The sequence below is a fragment of the Mangifera indica genome, chromosome 10 (assembly GCF_011075055.1).
Source record: "Mangifera indica cultivar Alphonso chromosome 10, CATAS_Mindica_2.1, whole genome shotgun sequence".
Lineage (NCBI taxonomy): Eukaryota > Viridiplantae > Streptophyta > Magnoliopsida > Sapindales > Anacardiaceae > Mangifera > Mangifera indica.
This window is the reverse complement of record NC_058146.1, coordinates 6,001,355-6,024,717: the sequence shown is the minus strand read 5'-3', so window position 1 is coordinate 6,024,717 and position 23,363 is coordinate 6,001,355. Positions and strand designations below refer to the sequence as shown.

The 23,363-nt window shown below is 34.3% G+C and overlaps 4 protein-coding genes across 4 annotated transcripts; 3 read left to right on the top strand and 1 right to left on the bottom strand.

The window, feature by feature from the left end:
• Positions 1-1,564: 1,564 nt before the first annotated feature.
• LOC123227854 (increased DNA methylation 1-like) lies at positions 1,565-3,370 on the top strand. The gene has a single exon (XM_044652972.1). The coding sequence runs from the start codon at positions 1,565-1,567 to the stop codon at positions 3,368-3,370; it is 1,806 nt and encodes a 601-aa protein (XP_044508907.1).
• Positions 3,371-6,775: 3,405 nt separating this feature from the next.
• LOC123227853 (increased DNA methylation 1-like) lies at positions 6,776-8,557 on the top strand. Its single transcript, XM_044652971.1, has one exon. It carries the CDS (start codon positions 6,776-6,778, stop codon positions 8,555-8,557), a length of 1,782 nt encoding a protein of 593 aa, XP_044508906.1.
• Positions 8,558-12,914: 4,357 nt separating this feature from the next.
• Positions 12,915-13,684, bottom strand: LOC123227024 (casparian strip membrane protein 1). Its single transcript, XM_044651638.1, is given in 4 exon segments — positions 12,915-13,154; positions 13,216-13,339; positions 13,426-13,597; positions 13,600-13,684. Coding segments are annotated over 4 exon segments (621 nt in total).
• Positions 13,685-15,598: 1,914 nt separating this feature from the next.
• Positions 15,599-23,299, top strand: LOC123227025 (peptidyl-prolyl cis-trans isomerase CYP18-2). Its single transcript, XM_044651639.1, has 6 exons — positions 15,599-15,759; positions 15,859-15,954; positions 16,057-16,118; positions 16,377-16,510; positions 22,184-22,268; positions 23,027-23,299. The coding sequence occupies exons 1-6, from the start codon at positions 15,688-15,690 to the stop codon at positions 23,070-23,072; spliced, it is 495 nt and encodes a 164-aa protein (XP_044507574.1). The 5' UTR covers positions 15,599-15,687; the 3' UTR covers positions 23,073-23,299.
• The last annotated feature ends 64 nt before the right edge of the window (positions 23,300-23,363 follow it).

Here is a 23,363-nt window from a genome sequence, read left to right as displayed (position 1 = left end):
TCTTTAAAACTTAGATTTATAAGCAAACAAGATTGGAATCTCACCCAACTAAAGAGCATGACAAAATCAGAAAAGGAGTGTAAGCCAGTAAGAGGAGAAAATTCTCTCTTTGCATTGAATAAAAGCAAACTTCTCAATTTCCATGCACGTTCTACTTGGAAGTTGAAAACAAGGAACCCCAACCTTCCGAAGGGAGCCAAGCTTAGAACAGAAAGCCTAACGCCGTTGTTATTACTGATGTCAACAGCAAAGGCAAAAGAACTGTACACATAACATCGCCACGCTTTGATAGTACTATACATTCCTCATGATTGGTGTACTTTCAGCGATGCTTGATAAAAATGGTCTATAAATTGATCATCCTAACAGTAAAAAAAATAGCCAAAAGACTTATTTCCACCCAAGGTTTAGTCAAATTCCAAACTCTCACCCAAAAAGTTTTAAAAACCTAAATATCCACCAATAGGCTTCGGCCACTGGAAGGAGAGAGCTGTGGAGGGAGAGAGAGCCGGAGAAGATAAACCTAAGGGAGAAATGCAACTTTTCAAAACTTAAACATGAAAGAAATTATTAATTTTTCAAATTGAGAAAAAAAAATGTGATAAAATTTTATTTTTTTAATATTATTAATTACATGATAATTTTATTTTTAGAATTAATAAATATTATTAATTTTAATTATCTATAAATAGATATTTATGTTTTCAAAATAACCGAGGAAAGAATGTGTAACTCTGACAATAGAGTCATGAGCCAGATTCTCAAGGACACATTTCTCAATCAACAAAATCAAATTAAGAAAGAAGATACCTGAAAGTGTTAAAATCTAGCTCATTTAATATTGTCAAGTTTCTGAAAGTTAAAAATAGATCAACAGGGGAAATTACCAAGATCCTACAGTTCCTTTTACACCATATTAAAGGCAGAAGAAAATACATATCCAAAAAACTGATATTTGGACAAGTAACACTCCAGTACTCCCTTGGGTTGACTAATTTACCCATAGTAATAATTGTAGTTGGCGGAGAAACCTTAATTTACTCGTAATAATAATTATAGGTTTAATTATTATATTTCAAAATGATTGTAATTAATTAATCTGAAATTACAATATTAACCTTGATTATCTTAGTTTTACAAAGTATTTGGGCCTGGGCCTGGGCCTAGGCTGGGCTTCCAACTTAACAATATTCATATGAAATGTTTCTTATAAAATAGGAAATTAGATGTACAATCATAGTAGCATTTAATAGAACCTAGACATTAAGCAAATTTAGAATTTTTATTAAGGATAGAAATAATAAAATTTTAAATATTATTATATCATATTATTTATAAAAAGGAGAATAATTTAAAACAATTAGAAAATATTTTCTTAGTAATTTTCTTCTACTATTTCTTTTTTTTTTTAAAAGAGTCGTTTGTAACATTACTTGTGTTGCAAGTAGATTCTTCTCCTTATTGCTCAAGGAGTTGTAATCCTTTCAGAAATTAAATTCAACCCGCAGCAAATCCCTGTTCCACTCAATTTATTCGCTCTATGATTTCTTCTTCTCTCGTTTTCATGGCGTTTGCTGTCAAACATTCTAAAGAATCAATGGGAAAACCAGGATTGCCTCTTTCTTCTCCAGGGGCAGAAGCGGTTGTCCAGTGGTATCTCCACGGCGGCCCTGGCAGGAGGAAGAACAAGAACAACAATTGTAGTGACGAAGCCAAGAACTTTCTCTTATCCATGAGATGGAGTCTGTGGTACGCAGATACGGGAGGAAGGAAAGAATTGCGGTACACTTCGCCCAATGGGAAAGTTTATTACTCTCTTAGAACAGCCTGCAAAGCTTGCATTGATGAAGAACTTCCTAAAGAAGTTGCTTTTTCTGATTTAAATAAAAAGCATATGGAGTCTTGTTCTGAGTCTTCACATGCGTCACAGTCAAGAAAGAAGAGGAAGAGGGAGATGTCAGAAAATTTAAAAGAATCCAAAAGAGGAAAACCGTTGAAAACTCTGAAGAAATTAAAAGATCTTCAAAAGCGTAAGAATCCAGCCCGCGTGCAGGTGATTTCTGGAACTTCAAGGGTTAATCTTAGAGTTGTATTGTCTAAGTTGATCGAAAAGAAAGTGGTAAAGCCAGGGGCATTGGTGTGTTATAGTGGGAATTTGGGTGAAGGGTGGATTTGTAGTGCGGGGATCAAGTGTAAATGTTGCAACAAGGTGTTTACCATGAGTGATTTTGAGGCTCATCTGGGTAGCAAGAAGCATAGGCCTGCTGCTAACATTTTTCTTGAAGATGGGAGGTCTTTGTTGGACTGTCAAAAGGAACTGTTGATCAATAACGAATCGGCAAGTGATGGTAATCATCAAGATGTGAGTTATGATGTTTGTTGTGTTTGCCACTATGGAGGTGAATTAATCATATGTGATTTATGTCCTACCACTTATCACAAGGATTGCCTTGGCCTAAAGGAGGTCCCTAGTGGAGACTGGTTCTGCCCCTCATGTTGTTGTGTGATCTGTGGTGAAGGAAAATTTGACATATCAAGGGAGAATTCTGTGGATGATGGTGTTGTTCGGACTTGTCATCAATGCGAGCATAAATATCATATGGGTTGTTTGAGGAGGAGAGGGGAGGTTATTACCGAAAATTATGCTCATGATAAATGGTTTTGTAGTAATAGGTGTGGACATGTTTTTAGTAGCCTCAATAATCTTACAGGACTGCCTATACCACTAGGTGTGGATGATTTAATCTGGAGATTATTGAAGAATGGTATGCCCTTGAAAGAGGACCAAGGAATGTTAAAGGATGCTATTGATGTTATGCATGAGTGTTTTGAGCCAGCTAAGGATCCTCTAACAGGAAAAGATCTTGTTGAAGATGTTATCTTAAATAATAAATCAGAGATGAAGCATAAAAACTTTGAAGGATTCTACACAGCTGTTGTGGAGAGGAAAGGAGAAATAGTTTCTGTAGCTTCTGTTAGGGTGTTTGAGGAGGTTGCTGAGGTACCATTAGTTGCTACCAACTTCCAGTATCGAAGACAGGGAATGTGTCAGAGTTTGATGGGTGAGCTTGAGAGGCAGCTTGTTGGAATGGGAGTGATGAAATTGGTATTGCCTTCAGCCCCTAGTGTGCTAAATACATGGACTACAAAATTCGGGTTTTCAAAAATGACAGAATGTGACAGACTTGAGTACTCGAAGTATTCTTTCCTGGATTTCCAGGATACAATCATGTGTCACAAGCTGTTAAGTAAGTGTCAACCAGGAGCAATTTGGCCAACAACAGCAAGCTGTATTTCTTGTTCCAGCCCCACCTCTGATAGGAAATTTCTTAGCCCCAGTCCCACCTCTGTATTTCTTGTTGCAAATTGAGCAGAGAGTTGTATGTGAAGGAGGATTTTTGTGATCAATTAGCAGTCTTGTTGTTTCAAACCTAATGAAATGTACGTTTTTCAGACTTAGATGTTCTTGTCTAATTAGAATTTTGGTGCAGATATTTATGTTTTTAGAGGAATTGTAGAATATATGAACTTTAATGTGACTGAATTATTGAAGCATTCCTTGTATAAAATTGTTTTAATGTTTAGCTCTCATAAAATATTCAAGCACTCATACCAGACAGATGCAAAATACAATCAAGATGAGAATGGAGAACAGAGATGTTGGTGTGACGTTAACCTGAATATGGAAACTTGCAGGAATCACAATGTAGCTCATGGAAAATAAACGAAGAAATAACACACCAACAATGCAGAGAACCGGCCACCACATTTCTTTCACCAGAAAAAATAAAGCATTATTATGTGATGACATTTATTCATCAAGATTAACCTCTGGGATATGAGCAGTCATCAAGTCTGCAGCTTTCACTCAAAGTAGGACAGTCTTGAACCTTTTCTGTTGTCTATTGAACACTTTCACAATTCACTGAAAGCTAAATTTTTTTTTTTTCAGAGTTTTGGTACAATGGGCAGAGTTTTAATTGATCATATTAATGATAAACCAGAGGGTTTAAGGATTCAATAAGACTGTGTATAAAGTTTTAGTACACAATTTGAATGTACAGACGATGTGTTATTATGTCACTGAATGATTTTAAATTAAAGATAAAGTAACCCCCAATTAAATGATGACACATTATCTGTGTACCTGAATTATATACTAAAAGTGTCTACATATGACATTGCTCTTAAGGATTAGCATTAATGTTAATGAAATTGGTTATTTGAAAGCCATCAATTCTAGGCAGAAAAAGCTTAAGTTGTTTCCTGATTTAGATCAAACATTGCTTCGTTCTTGTAGCATTTAATATTTGACATCCAAAGAGATATATTTGAAAGAGGAATTCTTCGGAAGAAAAACACAATGATAGATGGTTTAGTGTTTGCGATTGTGAATACCTGAAAGAAGCCAGTGCCATGTAAACATGTGCAAAATAGCTAGACGAATCTGTGCAGAGAAAATTACTAAGTTGCTTGGTCCTCAAGGCATGTACTTGAACAAATATAAACTCATTTCTCAAATTAATATTAATTTAATTCAACATTTCCATAATGTTATTCTATTTACATAACGTTGATAAATTTCAAATGGATTGTATTGGCAACTTCAGTGGATGAAGTAGCCTGATGCCCCCAATTTCTTCTCAAAACCAAGTCTTGGAAACTCATGGTTTCATCAGAAAGGTTTCTTGTTTAATATACCCGTTTAGAATTCTTTGTTTTTGTTGTACAAACACTAAGCAGTCCAAATACTAGTGAACGTAGCCTCTCTTATCTTAAAAGCTAACTTATACTACGGCATGAATCTGACACAACTCAGAACCAAACTGATCAACATCCCCTCTAGTCATTTAGGATAGGCTTTACTAAGATGGACATTCAAATAGACTAATGCCCACCTCCATAAGTATTAGCGGGTCTCTCCTATCCAACTTTCCCTTAAACTTATATACTCCCAACTTGGTTCCTAACCAATGTAAGATTATCAATAATACGCATTAAGTGCACATTTCACACACAAGCCATTAAATAAACAACTTAGAATGATTTCTATTAAACTATTTTTTGTGGAAAACAAGCGACATGTTCAGCTTTGTTTATGCAAGTGAAAATTTTAATTCTTCAATTTGTTAGGTTTTCATAATCCAAATTGTAATTGACATTGGTAACAAAATAAGGTGAAAAATAAAAATTTTGGACCATTAAACCTTATCCCCAAGATAAATAATGATTATTATACATATAAAAAGAGAGTTTCGGATTGCAACCTTGCATATGATGACTCATTTAAATCAGAATCCATCACGAATTTATCTCTAATACTTTCACTACTCCCTACAATGTAGTAGAGTCTTTACTCGTTCACACAAAAACAACCACAAATAAATGACAATATAAAGGTTTGTTTGAGAAATAAGTGATTGGTAGATCACTAAAGATTGAATAAAAAGTGAAAGTTTTGAGAGAATTTTTTCTTTCTAGGGTAGGTGGCTAGTGTTTCAAAGCCTTAAAGCCCTTAATGAATTATGATAAATGTCTCTATTTATTTAAAACAAATCATAATCATAAACCAACTTTTCGTATAGTTTAACTTATGAGCTACTCTAATTATACTTTTGACCTAATTTTTTAATAAATATTAATTGGTCTTTAAATGTCTTTACAAAATCAATTTAAGAGTTTTTCAATATTAGGGGTGGTAGGGTTTTAGGTTTTAAGGGTTATATGGTTTTAGGGATGTAGAGTTTTATAGAAAAATTATACATATTTCAAAATTCTACTAGATATTATAACTAACAATATACTTTGAATAATTCGATATAAATTTTAAAATATATCAATTTACCCCAATATCATAAAATATCATTTACCCCCATCATAAAATATCAATTTACCCCTATTTTATATATATTACAATCATTTAGAAGTTCCTCTATGTTTTGTAATTAATAGTGTTTCAACTAAAAAACATACAAAATTTGATAAATATCAATTTAATCTTCTACACATTTCGAGTAAAACACTATGTACCCCTTACATTGCCAAATATCAAATAATCCCATATTGTAAAATATCACTTCACCCCATACATGGTCTAATATCTAATAACATTCTCACATTGTAAAATATCATTTAACCCCCTACAATTATAATATCAAAATACCTTCTACATTTTTTTACCATGGTAATTTTTAAACACAATTCCAAACTAGTATTTAACACACCATAAATTATTGCATAATCAACATATAATTAAAGTTTTAAGTTAATATTTTTATAAATACCTCGATATCATAAATTTATTTTCTTTAGATTGAAATCACAATAATGAACTTATTTCCTTTGGATTAAAATCACAAGGTCAACTATTGAGTGAGATAGTAAATGTGAATGCATTTTTTCTTATATAGGGTTAGGGTTTATATATAATATATGAATGGTAATTTGGGCATTGAACTAGGTATTTTGGTCAATTTTCCTTTGACCCATGGGATATGGTCATTTTAATTAATTTCCCAAAGTTTTAATATATATTATATTATACTATTTACAAAAAGGGAAAATAATTTAAAACAAATGGAAAAAAACTCTTTAAGTATTTTTCTTTTACATTTTTTTTTTTAAAGAGCCGTTAGAAACATTACTTGTATTGCAAGTAGACTTTCTCCTTATTGCTCAAGGAGTTGTAATCGTTTCAGAAATAAATTCAACCTCCAACAAATCGCTGTTCCAATCTCTGTTTTTCGCTGCATGTTTTCTTTTTCTCTCTATTTTCATGGCGTTTGCTGTCAAACATTCTAAAGAATCGATGGGTAAACCAGGATTGCCTCTTTCTTCTCCAGGGGCAGAAGCGGTTGTCCAGTGGTATCTCCACAGCGGCCCTGGCGGAAGGAAGAACAAGAACAACAATTGTAGTGACGAAGCCAAGAACTTTCTCTTGGCTATGAGATGGAGTCTGTGGTACGCAGATAAGGGAGGAAGGAAAGAATTGCGGTACACTTCGCCCAATGGGAAAGTTTATTACTCTCTTAGAACAGCCTGCAAAGCTTGCATTGATGAAGAACTTCCCAAAGAAGTTGCTTTTTCTGATTTAAATAAAAAGCATATGGAGTCTTGTTCTGAGTCTTCACATGCGTCACAGTCAAGAAAGAAGAGGACGAGGGAGATGTCAGAAAATTTAAAAGAATCCAAAAGAGGGAAACCGTTGAAAACTTTGAAGAAATTGAGAGAGCTTCAAAAGCGAAAGAAGCTAGCCGGCGTGCAGGTGATTTCTGAAAGTTCAAGGTTTAATCTTAGGGTTGTATTGTCCAAGTTGATTGAAAAGAAAGTGGTAACGCCAGGGGCATTGGTGTGTTATAGTGGGAATTTGGGTGAAGGGTGGATTTGTTGTACGGGGATCAAGTGTAAATGTTGCAATAAGGTGTTTACCATGAGTGATTTTGAGGCTCATCTGGGTAGCAAGAAGCATAGGCCTGCTGCTAACATTTTTCTTGAAGATGGGAGGTCTTTGTTGGACTGTCAAAAGGAACTGTTGATCAATAATGAATCGGCAAGTGATGGTAATCATCAAGATGTGAGTTATGATGCTTGTTGTGTTTGCCACTATGGAGGTGAATTAATCATATGTGATTTATGTCCTACCACTTATCACAAGGACTGCCTTGGCCTAAAGGAGGTTCCTACTGGAGACTGGTTCTGCCCTTCATGCTGTTGTGCGATCTGTGGTGAGGGAAAGTTTGACATATCAAGGGAGAATTCCGTTGATGATGGTGTTGTACGGACTTGTCATCAATGCGAGCATAAATATCATATGGGTTGTCTGAGGAAGAGAGGAGAGGTTGTGGCAAAAAATTATGCTCATGATAAATGGTTTTGTAGTAATAGGTGTGGACATGTTTTTACTAGCCTCAATAACCTTACAGGACTGCCTATATCACTAGGTGTGGATGATTTAACTTGGAGATTATTGAAGAATGGTATGGTCCTGAAAGAGAACCAGAGAAAGATAAAGGATGCGATTGACGTTATGCATGAGTGTTTTGAGCCAGCTGAGGATCCTCTAATGGGAAAAGATCTTGTTGAAGATGTGATCTTAAATAATAAATCAGAGATGAGGCATAAAAACTTTGAAGGATTCTACACAGCTGTTGTGGAGAAGAAAGGAGAAATAGTTTCTGTAGCCACTGTTAGAGTGTTTGAAGAGGTTGCTGAGGTACCATTAGTTGCTACCAAGTTCCAGTATCGCAGACAAGGAATGTGTCAGAGTTTGATGGGTGAGCTTGAGAGGCAGCTTTTTGGAATGGGAGTGATGAAATTGGTATTGCCTTCAGCCCCTAATGTACTAAATACTTGGACTACGAGGTTCGGATTCTCCAAAATGACAGAATGTGAGAGACTTGAGTACTTGAAGTATACTTTACTGGATTTCCAGGATACAATCATGTGTCACAAGCTGTTAAGCAATTGTCAACCAGGAGCTACTTGGCCAACAAATGCAAGTGCTGATACGAAATTTCTCAGCCCCAGCCCCACTTCCGTATTTCTTGTTGCTGATTGAGCAGAGAGCTGTATAAAATGGAATTTTTTTCAGTGCAGATGTGAAGGATGATCTTTGTTATCAATTATGTCAGTTTTTTTGTTTCAAACCTAATGAAATTTACGTTTTTCAGACTTAGATGTTCTTGTTTCATACTGTTTAATTAGGATCTTAATGCAGATATATGTGCTTTTAATGGAACTGTAGAATATATAATTTTTGGAATACCAAGATGTCTATTACCTATTCGGATTCAGGAAGAAATATGTGCCATCTCAACATTCTGCCCTGCATTGCAAACTGGAAGCTGGACAGCATCCAGGTGGACTTAATGTTCTTTCCTGCTGTCTTCTGCTTCTTTGAAGAGTACTGGTGATGTGAGACTGTAGTGCAGGGTTTTGATTACCTCCCTTCAGTCCTTGATACTCTGGAAATTGACCCCAGGTCTGCTGCAAAATCATGCCTGCAATTGATTAAGTTTGCTGTGACCTGGTCTGGTTCTACTGGAAATTCCAGCAGATTTTCTGCTCTTGCAGGAACCTGGGTTGCTGTTCTTCTGCAAGAGCACGCCAGCAGGCTTAGCAGCTCCTTTTTTTGGTTGGAAATTACAGATAGCTGGCCCATGTTCGATAAGCTGCACACTGTGAACAATCTTAATTCCTTTGGGATAAGCAGGATGCTCTTCATTTGCCTGGGAAGATTGGCGACCTGATGTAGTTTATTCCTGCAGGCTGGGCAGTTTTTTCCTGGCAAGTCTGCTGTCCTCCTGCTACATTTTCTGGGTATCTGCTACAAATTTTTGTTGAATGGTTGGCTGAACATCAGAAGCAATATAGGGTGCTGCCCAGGGTGCCAGCCCCGATTCTGTGCTCTGTGGTCTGTTCCTGCAACAACCTTGTTGACTCCTACCCCGACTTTGTGCTATTCTGCTCTGCTCCTAACAACTTCACTGCTGGCGTCTCCATCAACAAGCCTGCCCATGCCACCAATGATTCCAGGCTGCTGGACAATTTCTCACAATGTGAAAATTAGTGTGTTTAGATTGTACAGCCCTTGATTATGTCTTTTTGGGTTTGTTGAGCAGGCCTAGCCTAGAAACTATGTATGTAGGATTCCTAAACCCATGTAAGAACAACCTCTTGAACTCTATCTCTGTAGAACTTAGATAGGCCTTCAAGGGATGGCTCCTTAGGGCCAGTTGTTTTGTTTCGTGCGTGTGAGCCTGCTCCTTTGGCAGTGGGGTCTTTGGTTTGTTTTCTGTTTGTTGTGCTAGCCTCCCTTTCTTAAGGGTTTGGTTGAACTTAGATTGTTTCCCGTGACTTTCGCCACTTTGTTTTTGTTAATATAATACGTAACTACCAAAAAAAAAACCTTTAATGCCATTGCATTATTGATGCATTCTCGTACAAAACTGATTTCATGTGTGGATTCTTGAGCAAAGAATTATGATTATAGATGTTTGAACTCCCAACCGAAGATTATCTTCATCTTCTCCTTGAAACCCCATCTTCAAATCAAGTTGCCCACACATCTTTAGAAATAGCTTCTCTAATCTCTTTAGGTACTTGATACCAGATGGCAACAAGGTCAGAGGGCAATCTGTAATGATCAATGTTCGGAGGCCTGTGAAACCTTCCATTCCTTGGGACAATGTTACCAGATTCTGGCAGGAAAAGAAATGCAAAAATTAAAGAGAACTAAAACAATCGATTCCATTTTCTCCTAGATGTCACTCTTTTGAGGTTCTTTCCAAATGTCCAAGGGAGATCATCTTTCTTATATTTCGAGGCAATTTCTTATGCTTGAAACAAGTTCCAAATAAAAATGTTTCCGACTTCTGAAGCTGACAAATAGATTTAGCAAGTTTCTTCAACAAAAAATTCTCTCTTAAGGTATCTTAAATGTATCAATGTATGGACAGAGTTTGGCAAGACTTTAAACTTCATAGATTCTAAGAATAGCAGCCGGAGGTGCTTGAATTTGGGTATGCATGTATTGATAATTGATACACCAATATGTTAGTATTTTTCCAGAACAATAACAGATCAAACCATCTTTGATCTGTTAACTAGAACTTCTCAAGGTTCTTGATGTTCATAATCCAAGTTAATGAATGTAAAATGTCAAAGCTCTCATCAGCTATTTGACTTCTGGATTTTATTATAGCACACTAACTTTTGGGCACTGATATTACAAGATCAAGCATAAGATCATCCATTTTAAACCTATAATATAAAAGATATATTTCTTCAAAATCCTCTATGAAGCACCTTAACTATAAATCTTTCATTCATCTCACAGCAACATCTTGTAACTCTTCTAATTCATTATCCTCCTCTCTTCCAATGATTTCAGAGGCTTGGAAGAAGGAATCAGTCTCTCCCTCTCTCCTTTGGAATTACATGCCTAACATCAACGTAATTCTGAGAAAGAGAAAATTTTTGCCTATCATCTGAAATCTGATCTAACCTTTGCCTAATCTCCTTGAGTTTATGAGCCATTTCAGAGCCAAATACAATAGAATTAGAACTCGAAAAGCAGTGACATACCTTTCTTATTGACCTCTTCTGTTGCTTTTCATCACTTTGCTCCTCGAAGTTTGTAACTCGAATTCTTCTAAAACGTCCTCAGCTTCATAAAAAACCTCTCTAAGCTTCCCAAGCCAATCACGCAGCTGATGATCTTGAGTCTGCTTTAAGCTATCTTCTTCAAAACTTAAGACAGATTTTGCCATGTGCTCTTGGAAGAAACAAGCTAAAAGAGCAAGAATTAGCTTTGAAGGAGGAATGAATTAGCTGAGAATGAATGTATCCTTGTAGAGGTTGAGAAACATAATGCTTATACTTGAAAAAAAATGCTGAAAAAGGTAACATAATAGGAATTAAAGAATTCGTGCGATTCAAGCCGGTTTTCTTTTACTAAACCGCAGAATCTCACAATACTTCCAGAGGAAGATGAAGAGAGTGTCAACTTAATAAAACAAATCACCTATCTATAATCTCTGATGTATGCATATATTTTAAATTACTAAAACAAACTTTAGAAAAAGAAATAATTAGATTTTCACATAATTTAAATTTATAAAGTTATTGAAATTATATATTATCTCTCAATATGACTTAGTCTTTTATTCCAAAAATCTCTTTTAATGACAGTTTTGAATGAGTAAACTATACTATAATAATATTGCATTCAGTCGAAATATATAATAGGTTAATTGACTTATCAAATCCAATAAACTTCAAGGTTAATATTTATACTATCCACTTAGATCATAACTTTTAAATGAATTAGATTTATCTTTATTAATCATTCAAGTTTCATCTGTAAAACTGATATTAAACTATTTAATCACTTGATTTTATGAAATAAAACATAATTAATGTTAATCATATCGGAAATTTCTAATAGAGAGAACTTATTTTTCTCCTTGAACGTGTAATTGAGTCGCAACACTCAATAGAAATGGTTCCGACATGTCTCCTAGAAGAAATAAATTAACTCAAACTCGTATTAGAATTTCATTTCTGTAATGGCAAGCCTAAACTTTCTTAGATACTAGAATAATTTTTAAATATTAGAAACTTTTTATTCAATAATGGTACTTGATAAGCCAAAGAACCCATAAGGTTTTCTATAGACGAATTTTAGTTTGAATTGTGTTTAGGTTAACTTGTTTACAAATTGGAGAATGTTTAGATTGACCTTTCATAATATATCGTGTTCGGGTTATTTTGTTTAACGTCATGTATAATAGTATAGGTGATAACGCGAGGGGATGATACAGGATGCCAAGATTTTAGATTAAACCCAAATTTCAAAATTTTAATCTCCAATTCAGAAAATGTTCAGTTAGTCCGTATCAATAAATTTTCTAACGTTGCCTCAAGTCCCTAGTCTGCCAAGTACATGGATTACAAAGTTCGGGTCAAAGACGACAAAATGTGAGAGACCAAGTACTGCAACTATGCTTTCCTGGATTTCCGAGATACAGTCATGTGCCATAAGCCATTAGTGAAGAAGCCCTTTTTTGCCAACCTGGGGCAACTTGGTCAACCACTGCACGGTTAAGTAGACAAATTCCAGGCCCAATTCGGTATTGCTTCTAGCAAATTAAGTTGACAAATTTGTAATCCAAGAAGTAATGAAATGTTCTTGAGTGTACATATGAAGGAAGATCTCTGTGATCAATCAGCACAATCTTAATGTTTCAAACCTGATCAAAACGTAACTTCTTTAGACTCAGATGTTCTGATATATATATATATATATATATATATATATATATATGTAGTATGTATATAACAAAACTCAAATTTCTGGACACACCGAGGGTATCATAAAAGCATGAAAATCATTTTCAACCAGTTTTAATTTTTTAATGCCCTCGGAGAGCCAAAGCTGACAGCACCACCATCACCACAAAGAGCACAACAGCAATGAAAGATGCTACCACAGCCCCACTGACTTTCTGGCAGAAATCACCAAATTGCTGACAAATAGCTAGCCAATTTGTGTTTGCATTGCCATTGTGTGCCAAGTAAACTATGGCAGCAGCAGCTGAACCCCCAGCTGTAGTTAGAGTTAGTGCCATCAGCAAATAAAATTGAAAATCTTCCTGTTATGTCATTGCGAAAATTATCTTACATCTCAAGAAATTTTATGCAAGGTGAGCTTACTGTATCCAGAATGATTAAGAGGAGTCTTGGTCCTGTTGCGCTAGGGCGAACAATGGTCACAACGGAGAAGGGAAGGGAAAGGCCTAGGTAGCCACCCACTATTGCCATTGTAATCACAAAAAACCTGCAAAAATGCAAATGTCAGAGGTGACAGTAGCACTTCTGATTAAATTTGATACTGCGATGTTGCATGTGAGGGAAATAACATACATAAAGGTGGGAAGATCATCATAACTAGCTTGAAACTGAAAGAACTGAGTGAAGAAAGGGAGAGTTTCATCACTAGTTCCCATAGCGGCAGCTGCAGCTAGAGTTGTCACAATGGCACCTATCCTCTAAAGGAAGTCAAATATTGCTAAGCCCTTCAGATATGAACTTTTTCTGACTTTGAAGCCGGCATAAGAGGCGCTTTTCCTTTGGCAACAGCATTTGATTCAGGGGCATCAATGGTAGTTGAATCACTCCTCATTTTTGTCGAGTGAAAGAGACTTGAAGCTTGAGATGAGAAGTTGAGAATGTTGGATGATTAGAGAAGTGAAATGTGTTAAGATGAGGAGGTTGAATGAATGAGTAAGAGGGTTATATAGAAAAGGAAAGAACAGTTCTGGTTAGGGAAGTTTGATTAATATTTGGTGTTGTTTGGTACATAATGGAAAGAAAGGGGAGTGGTTGTACGAATATAAGAATGAAAAGAGGGAGTGGGAGTTTTCGTACCAGTCAACTGAACCATATAATTCTTTCTCATCCAAGTTACTCTAGATTTCTGCCATTCCGCTTGACCCAATTCATTCACATCACATGCGTTAAAACGTGCCAAAAGACTAATTCCCACCCAAGGTTTGCTGAATTAACAAAATTCTGCCCATTAAATTTAAAAAAAAACTCAAATATTCATCAATTTGTTAAAATTCATTTTTAAAGTAGGGATAAAAATATCATTTAATTAAAAATATTTTAAATACTAAAAATTATTATATTTTTCTCTTAATTTTAAAAATCTAACAATTTTGTCCACCTAAGATTTAAAAAATAACTATTTTCCTCTAAAAGTTTTTTTTTTTCTCCTCTTCTCTAATAACCATTTACTCTCCAATTGTTGATGTTCTCTCTCTCTCTCCCTCCCTCCAGTCTCTCCTATTGCCCTCTCTAGTCATTTTCGACAAAATGAAGATGAAATATTTGAGTCGTTTTTGTCTTTGATAAAGACGACTAGGAGAGAGATTGGTAGAAAGGGGGAGAGAACACAATTAAAGATGACAAACTTTATCGTTTTGGTTAATAAAAAAAAACTTAAAAGAGAAATTATTATTTTTCAAACTTTAAATTAAAAAAAATTGTTATATTTTTTAATTAAAAAAAAATAAGATAATTTTTTATTTTTTTAATATTTTCAGTTAAATAATATTTTTATTCTTACCCTTAAGAATAAATTTTAATAAATAAATAAGTATTTAAATTTTCAAAACTTAATAAATACAACTTTGTTTTTTTAACAATCCTCGATGAGATTAAGTCTTTTGGCCCAAAATAAAAAGACCTCCAATTGAAACTGTGTTTTAAAAAGTCAACCCAATTCGTTCACATGGCAGAATTTTCAGAATTTATGTAAACCCTAAACATATAAAAATCAAATTCAAACTTAAATATATCCATTTAATTTTGAATATTAATTAAAATAAACAAAAATTTTTCCGCGTAAACTTTTTTAAGCAAACGTGTAATAATTTTATTTTTATAAGCAAATTTATTTTTAATTCCAAAAATACTCTCTCTGACTTATTACGTAATTTTCAGTAATTTACATGTACGTATCACAGTGTATTGATGCGTACAGGGTGCGTGAGTGCGTGCAAGATGCGTAAGATGAATACAGGATACGTAGGATGAGTACAGGATACATGGGTGCGTACAAAGTGCGTGGGTGCGTAACAAATATAAATATATATATATATATATATATATATATATATATATATATATATATATATATATATATATGAGGGTGCGTATGCACCTGCACACACTCACGTACTTCGCATGCACTCATGCACTTTTCACGTACCCACATACCCTGTACGCACTTCGCACACACCTTGTGCGCGCACCCACACACCCTGTGCACGCACCCTGTATGACCCTTGATATCCCACACACGAAATAGTTAAAAATGACGTAATAAGTCAAAGGGTATTTTTGGAGTTATAAAAAAATTTACTTATAAAAGTAAAACTACTGTATGTTTACTTAAAAACGTTTACGCGAAAAAAATTTTATCGCCTTATCTAAAACATTGATTAAATATGATTGTGTTTACTACAAATTTCTTTTATATATTAGAGGTAAAATTAAAAATCGTTGACCCGGCCCATTCCAGAAACTGTTTGACCCGACCCGAGTTCAGGGAAAAACCTTGGCGCACTCTCTATTATTCTGACTCAGCATCAGTCTCAGCTTAATTTTAAACCCAAGAAGATGTGGGGAAATGCCGAAGGTGAGCCACCGGAGGTGACTTTGGAGACCTCCACGGGTACTTTCACTGTTGAGGTGCCTCTCTCCCCATCATTTTTGTTTTTAATTTTAATGTTAATTTTTACATTTTTTCTGAATTTTTGAAAACATGAAAGCAATTAAAAATCGTTGCAGCTATACTACAAGCATGCACCAAGAACTTGCAGAAACTTCATTGAACTATCTCGTAGAGGTTATTACGATAACACCAAATTTCACAGAATTATCAAGGTATTTCTTCTGCTTAATTGGGTTTAAATTCTTACTTAATTTTTAAAAGAAATTTATCATTAATTTTTTTTCTTTCCTTTTTTTTTTTTCCCCATGGTTTAGGATTTTATAGTGCAAGGTGGAGATCCAACTGGGACTGGAAGAGGAGGAGAATCCATATATGGGTATATGTTTTTTAACAGTTTTTCATTCTTTACTTTTAATATTCAGTTAGTCACCATCGTATTTCAAGATTTTTTTTAATTATTAATAAACTAAAATATGTTCTTTTATAAAGCATAAGGGGAATAATTCTTTGACCTTAGGTTTAGTTTCACCAGTTAATTTTTTTACTATTGTGAATGTTTTATTTATTTTCTTCTGGTATTTAATGGTTCTTATGTTGTATGTGTCCTTTAATTTTTCTGCATTTCAATTTTCAGCCATAAGTTTGAAGATGAAATAAAACCAGAGTTAAAACATACAGGAGCTGGTATATTATCCATGGCGAATGCTGGTCCTAATACCAATGGAAGCCAGTTCTTTATAACTTTGGCACCAGCTGCTCATCTAGATGGTAATATCAGTCATTTTATATATTTTTAGCTACCATAAGTATTTTTGCATCTATTAGGGAATTTTAAAACATGTGAATTTAATTGTGTAGTTGAAAGTTAATATGATATCTTATTCAATTTGAAAGCTGTGAGCTACTCTTGTGACCTTATCTGCAGATTTTGTTTCAAGTAAATTAAAGCAGAGTTAGCAATTGTACACACCCAGTCAGTGTCTTAGGCTTAACTGAGCTGAACAGGGTGGACTTTTTTATGTCAAATTTTGTATTAATTATCATCTCCCAATCAGGTTTTAAGGCAGTTGGATATAAATTACTCACCCCAAGCCACCGGACCAAAGAATATTTGATAGTCTTATTTAGCATTTCTTTTATATCTTGTATGTTCATTAAACCAAAGCTCTGATGTCTTGAGTTTTATTATCTACAATTGTTAGCATCATGCGTAATGACTTGGTAATCTTGCAAATACAAAGCTAATTCTTTAAGTGGTATAAACTTGACAGTTTTTTTGGTTCTTTTTTGACTTAGGGTGGGAGATATAAAGTATATTATTAAGTTTTTTCGCTTGATTCATATATATATGATTGCATGAATTATATGTATTGCCATTCATTCTTCATTTCTAAATACTAATTGAAATAATGGTTTCTTGGTTTGAATAATTTCTTCCACACTTTTTATTCATTCATCAAGGGAATTTATACAAAGATATAACACAAATTTAAAGAACTACAAACTATATAAAAGGAAATAAATCAAAGAAAGAAGTAAATAAAATATTGCAATAATTCTTTTCTTAATCTACTGAACTCAATCAATACTTTCTAAACTTGAAACATTTTCCAACAGTTTCTTTCAAGCTAGTGAATAGATGTTAATCATTCCCAGCTTCTGTATTAATGATTCAAAACTTGGTTTTAGCATAGTTTTGGTCAAAATGTCGACTTCTTATGCTATGGATAGAATGTATGTTAGCTTGATTCCTCCTTCAATTGCTCATTTGATAAAGTTTTTTGTCTATTCTTACATGCTTTATTCAATCATGTTGAATTGGGTAATGTACTATACGAATAGCAGATTGTCCATCACTATAGAGTGGCTATAAGTCCTTAGAAAATTCTCTCTAAACATATCAATTCATTAATTCCTTGAGCAGTCACCCTAAACTTAGCCTTTGCACTACTTCAGGCAACCATTGATTGCCTTTTGCTTCTCTCTAAGTTACTAAATTACCTCATATTTTGTACAAAAACTAAGCAACTATCTTTTGGTGAACTAGCCCAATCAGTGTTAGTGAAGCCAACTATCTCTTTGTTCTCGCTCTTTCGAGACAAAAATCCCTTCCTACAAGTCCCTTTTAAGTATCTCAGAATATGCATAACTGCACTAAGGTGTGTCCAAGTAGGAGAATGCATATATTGACTTACCATACTAACAATATAAGCAAGATTGGATCGAGTAAGTGATAAATAGATCAACAGTCCTACCAACCTTTGGTATCTCCCTTTACCTACTAGAGTAGCACCATATTACATTTCCAATCTCTATCCAAAGTTGTGCTCGTTGGTTTACACCTTAACATTCTTGTTTCCTTCAAGAGATCAAGAGTATATTTCCTTTGAGAAATGAAGCTTTCTTCTTTGCACCTTGCCATTTCCATACTAGGAAAGTATCTCATAGAGCCTATGGTTTTAACTTTGAATTTTGCCTCAAACTGCTGTTTGAGGTTCATCATCTTTGCGCAATCATCGTTAGTAATTGTGATATCATTCACATAAACAGTTAATGCATATCTCTTACCCCTAGAATTAATTTCTATAAGTAAAGTTCGTTCTACCTAACTCTATTGATACCCCAATTTGCCAAGAGTCGTATCAAGTTTTGTGAACCACGCCCATGGTGAATGTTTTAGACCATAAAATGATTTCTTTTGTTTGCAAACTCTCCCAACTCTTCCTTTTTCTTCAAATCTAGGTGGCATCCTTGTATATATTTCCTCATCAAAATCACCATTCAAGAAAACATTTTTAATATTAAGTTGTATGAGCTCCCAATCAAGGTTAATTGCAATAGATAATAGTACAAGAATAGAATTTAGTTTTGCCACCGGAGTAAGCTTTTTCATCGTCGATCCCATAGGCCTATGCAAATGCCTGTGCTATCAACATTGTTTTTACCATTCAATGCTACCATCATCTTTGTATTTGACTATGAACACCCATTTGCACCTCACAATTTTCTTATTTGCATGCAAATTTACAGCATCTCATGTACCATTGTCCACTAAAGCTCTCATTTATTCATGAATTACTTCACTCCATTTTGGTTCTTTCAAGGCTTAAATATTTCTTAGTGTATTCACTCCATCAACTGTTTCAGCAAATGCTCTGAAACTGGAAGCCAATCTAGAATGTGTACAAAAGTTAGAAAGTAGGTGTTTAGTACAAGATCTCACCTTTTTCTTGAGAGCAATAGAAAGATTCAAACCATTTGTTGGAAGTGATACCTCATCAAGACTTCTTTGGTTCAGACATTTGACAATGTTGAGGTACTAATTTTAGTGTTTAAGAGTAAACCAAAATCAATTTCCTTGAATTCGAACTTTCCTTTTGAATAGTCATTGGTTTGGGTTTAGATATGGTTTTGGGTGACACAAGAAAAGGTTCAATCCTACACTTACAAGATGACTTGGAAAGGAAGGGTCTTATTGAATCCCAACGGTTACAGACTGACATGGGACAAATGGATCTTTAAGATGACTTGAGAGTTTGTGATTGGAATGGGAAGGGAAATTAATAATGATATTGTAGGATTCCAATATTTCTCTTCGCTTATCCTCTCCCCTTAAAGAGGAGCATAGGGATAGTAGGGTTTATCTTCAAGAATTGAGACATTTGAAGTTACAAACAATTTACTTGTAGGAGGTTAATGGCATTTGTATCCTTTTTGTGTTGGTGAATACCCAATAAAAAATACATTTTAACGCTTTAGGTTGAAGTTTATGATGGTGGGGATTATGGTTATGGACATAGGCAATGTACCAGAATATTTTTGGTTAAAGAGAGTTTATTATTCGAACATGAGGGTAATGGGACAAAAGAACACATGATGGGGTGCAGAATTGGAAAACTTTAGAAGGTAATCGTTTAATTAGGTATAAAGCATAAGAACAACTTTGCCCCAATAGAAATTTAAGACAAGGCTAGAAAAAAATTATAGATCGGACAACTTCAAGAAGGTGACAGGTCTTTCTTTTAGCAATTCCATTGTGTTGGGATGTATGAGCACAAGTGCTTTGATGGATAATGTCATTAGAATTTAGGTATTCTGTAAGGTCGTGTGAGAAATAGTCACGACCATTGTTGGCATAGAGATGGATGGGTGTATGAAAAACATTTAGGATCGATTTGTGAAACGTTTTGAAAACAGTGCTAGCTTCAAGTTTAACTTCATTAGATAAACCCAACAATACCTGAGTGTTATCATCAATGAATGTCATAACCATTAAGTATTGGATACATTTGTTCTTCTCGTTAGATCCTAAATATCACAATGTATCAAATGAAAACATGTGGAAGGTTTGTGTGAATTAACTAGATAATGAGATTTAAAAACAATATGTTTATTGGTAAACATATGAGGATATAATGATTTTACATATGAGATGCTAGGGTGACCAAGGCATTTATTCCAAAGTATTAATTTTGAGTTAGAAAATATTGTAAAAAAAAGATTTATTGAGAGACCTATTTATTGGATGAGCTTCACTGCCGGAGACATAATAGAGCCCCTCCAATTCTTTAGCATTGTCGATTATCCTCAAAAATTGGTCCTGAAACACACAATAAGAAGAAAAAGTTACTATACAATCCATATCTTTGATCAACCTACTAACCAACAAAAGATTGCTCTTCAACTTTGGAATGCCTCATTGAGTTTAATTTAGGGTTGATAAGACAATTCTCCCTTTTCCTACAACTAGAGATGTTTTACCATCTACCACTAACGCCTTCAAACTTCCATCGCACTCAGTATAGTCCACCATATTATTCATAGACTTAGTCATTTTCAATAAGCCTTTTAGATAAAAAAGACCAGTAAAGGTTACCCATATTAATCATAGATATTGTGAAATTTAAGATAATATTTTCCATATATAAGGATCTGTGGCTTTGTGGGTAAATCGGTAAAAAAAAAAAAAAAATGTCAAATGAAATTAGTAGTAATAGATTGAGATCAAATGGCATCGACAATGGTAGCAGCTCTTGAATAAGGTGAAAGACTTTTAGGTTTTCTTCCTGAAAAGAATTGACATGGGTTTTTTGAAATTTGCCACTAGAATGGTTTTTTGAAATTTGCTACAAGTTTATTTTTTAAATCTGCCACAATGGGCTTTTTTTTAATTTTCCACCAGGGGCTTTTTAAAATTTGCCAAAAGGGTGATATTAGCAGCCCAGGGTGATATTGGCAGATTGGTCACTTCTGTAATATCTTAGAAAATCATTGGCAGCGTCTGTGCTTTTCCAATATATGGTGTGGTCATTCAGAAGTTTATGAGATTTGTGATGTTTTCTGGTAGGTTTCCGTCAAGATCGTTGAACTTCCGGTTTGCATTTGTGCCTTTTTCGACGACATTTGTGATTGTTTAGGACATTTATGCTTTTTCCAGTGATGTTTGAGTTTTTTGGCAATTCATTACTTTCTGATAGTGTTTCTGACAACTCTTTTGTTTGTCTGGTAACCTCTAACATAGGAGAAGATTTTTGCCATGAGATTGAGGCTCGGATACCACAAAACAGTGGTTTCTTGGTTTGAATAATTTCTTCTACACTTTCTATTCATTTATCAAGGGAATTTATACAAAGATGTTACACAAAGTTAAGGAAATACAATCTAAAAGTAAGGAAATAAATTGAAGAAAAAAGAAAATGCAATACATTAATAATTCTTTTCCTATTTTATTGGACTCAATACTTTCTAAACTTGAAACAACTAATATCTTCCAACACTAATTAAGGTCTTTCATGGTAATGTGGGTTCCTCTAATGATGAATTCTGCCTTTGAAAAGAGAGGTCTACTTTGGAGGTTTCCTTGTGTGGCCTTGGTGATGGTGTAGATGGGAGGAAAAATAGTAAATTTTGGCTTGATTAGTCAGTCTTTTGAAATGTAGTGAAAGGAGGGGTGAGGTCAAAATGAAGTCAGGGACAAAGTGTGGTGGGGACCTAGGATTCACTGCAGCACTGACAGCATGAGGCTTTGGCAGGGGTAGATTGTTTCTTGTGTTAGTGGCAGGATCTCCCTGTGCAAGATCACCAGTTTCTGTTCCTTGTGCCATTATGACTGTGAGACAGAAAATAAAAGTTTTCAGAGTTTGTTTCAACATAAATAGGACTGTAAAGTCCTTTTACTGTCTTGTTTATTGTTTTTTCAAATTAGAAGCGTGTTTTGAAGCAGTAGGTTCTCCTAGCACTACCAGTGTCTTGAACGCAAGAACTGCCTATCTTTCTCTTAATTATAAGCAGACCTTTCCCAGATGAATTTTATCTGAATTTTATTGATGCAGTTGTTTAAATTTCCTTTTAGTATTTAATCTTTCTGGTACGATTTCAGTCATGCTTTACCTTGATGAGTTAATTTAATATTATTGCTACTTTTCTTTCTGAATTTTTCAGGAAAACACACTATATTTGGAAGAGTATGTAGGGGAATGGAAGTGATCAAAAGATTAGGCAGTGTCCAGACTGATAAAGATGATAGGTATGTGTTTTCTTACATTTATTTATTTATTTTTCTTTTTGAGTCCTTAATTTAGTACAATCCGTTACATTTTATGGCGGTTATAATTTCACTTTGGCGTTTAATAAAATTGCATTTCAGTGTGGGAGTGATTTTATATGCTTGATAGAGTACTGAAATTTAATACTATTAGTTACTTTGTTAGTTCATCATTTTGAAACTCCATACCACTTTGGTCCACTTGGCTGAGTTATCTGAACTGTTCGAAAATCCTCTGCGCCATTGGTTTATGCCCCTGCGCAAAAAACCTAAATTTGGAGATTAAGTTGGCAACTCATGTCAGCCTGAAATGTGCCCTCTTAAGCACTTTGTATTAAGTTTTATAATTTGTAGAAGTGAATGGAATATTGTCATACTGTTATCTTAATGTGTTCCTGTTAGAAACAATTGGTTGCTCATATGATGTCTTTTAAGGCACTGCTGTACGTTGAAACAAAATTAAATTGGTAAACATGGGTTAGAATGTTAGAGAGGCTAATGAAATTTGCTGGATAATGTTAGAAGTAATCAAGATTTTCAGCATGTGGATTGTAAGAGATTCATTGTTCACACTGTTCATATTTCTATTATTGCCAGGGTATTTATTTAGTCTTCAATATGCTTAATCAAATGCTTGTAATGTTATTGCTCAGATTTTCAGTTCTGCTATTCAAGAACATTTGACTTTGTGTTTATGCAAAATTATTCTCACCATATATTTATATTTTAAACTTTTACAGGCCCATCCATGATGTGAAGATACTAAGGACCTCTGTTAAAGATTGATGCCATGTTGCTGTTGGTTATCCTTATTCCAATGATTCCAAAATGGTGTAACCTCTGATTTTCAATGTACCAAATAATCTTATTCAGAACACAAGTTCTGGACTTCTCTTTTAAAATACAAGGAAAATGATAATACTTGAAGGATATGGATTTTCAGTTTTTTTTCCAAATTGGAAATCGTGTAACACACTTCTTAAAGATTTTAGAAAAGATGCATCTTTTATTAACTTTGCTAGATAATTATGATTTTTGAAATAAATTAAAATATGATAGCCATATTTCATTGGATAA

Coding starts and splice junctions, on each gene's coding strand:
- LOC123227854 (XM_044652972.1), top strand. CDS start 1,565: ATGGCGTTTGCTGTCAAACATTCTAAAGAATCAATGGGAAAACCAGGA.
- LOC123227853 (XM_044652971.1), top strand. CDS start 6,776: ATGGCGTTTGCTGTCAAACATTCTAAAGAATCGATGGGTAAACCAGGA.
- LOC123227025 (XM_044651639.1), top strand. CDS start 15,688: ATGTGGGGAAATGCCGAAGGTGAGCCACCGGAGGTGACTTTGGAGACC. Junction 15,760..15,858: donor CGGGTACTTTCACTGTTGAG/GTGCCTCTCTCC, acceptor AAATCGTTGCAG/CTATACTACAAGCATGCACC. Junction 15,955..16,056: donor AATTTCACAGAATTATCAAG/GTATTTCTTCTG, acceptor CCCATGGTTTAG/GATTTTATAGTGCAAGGTGG.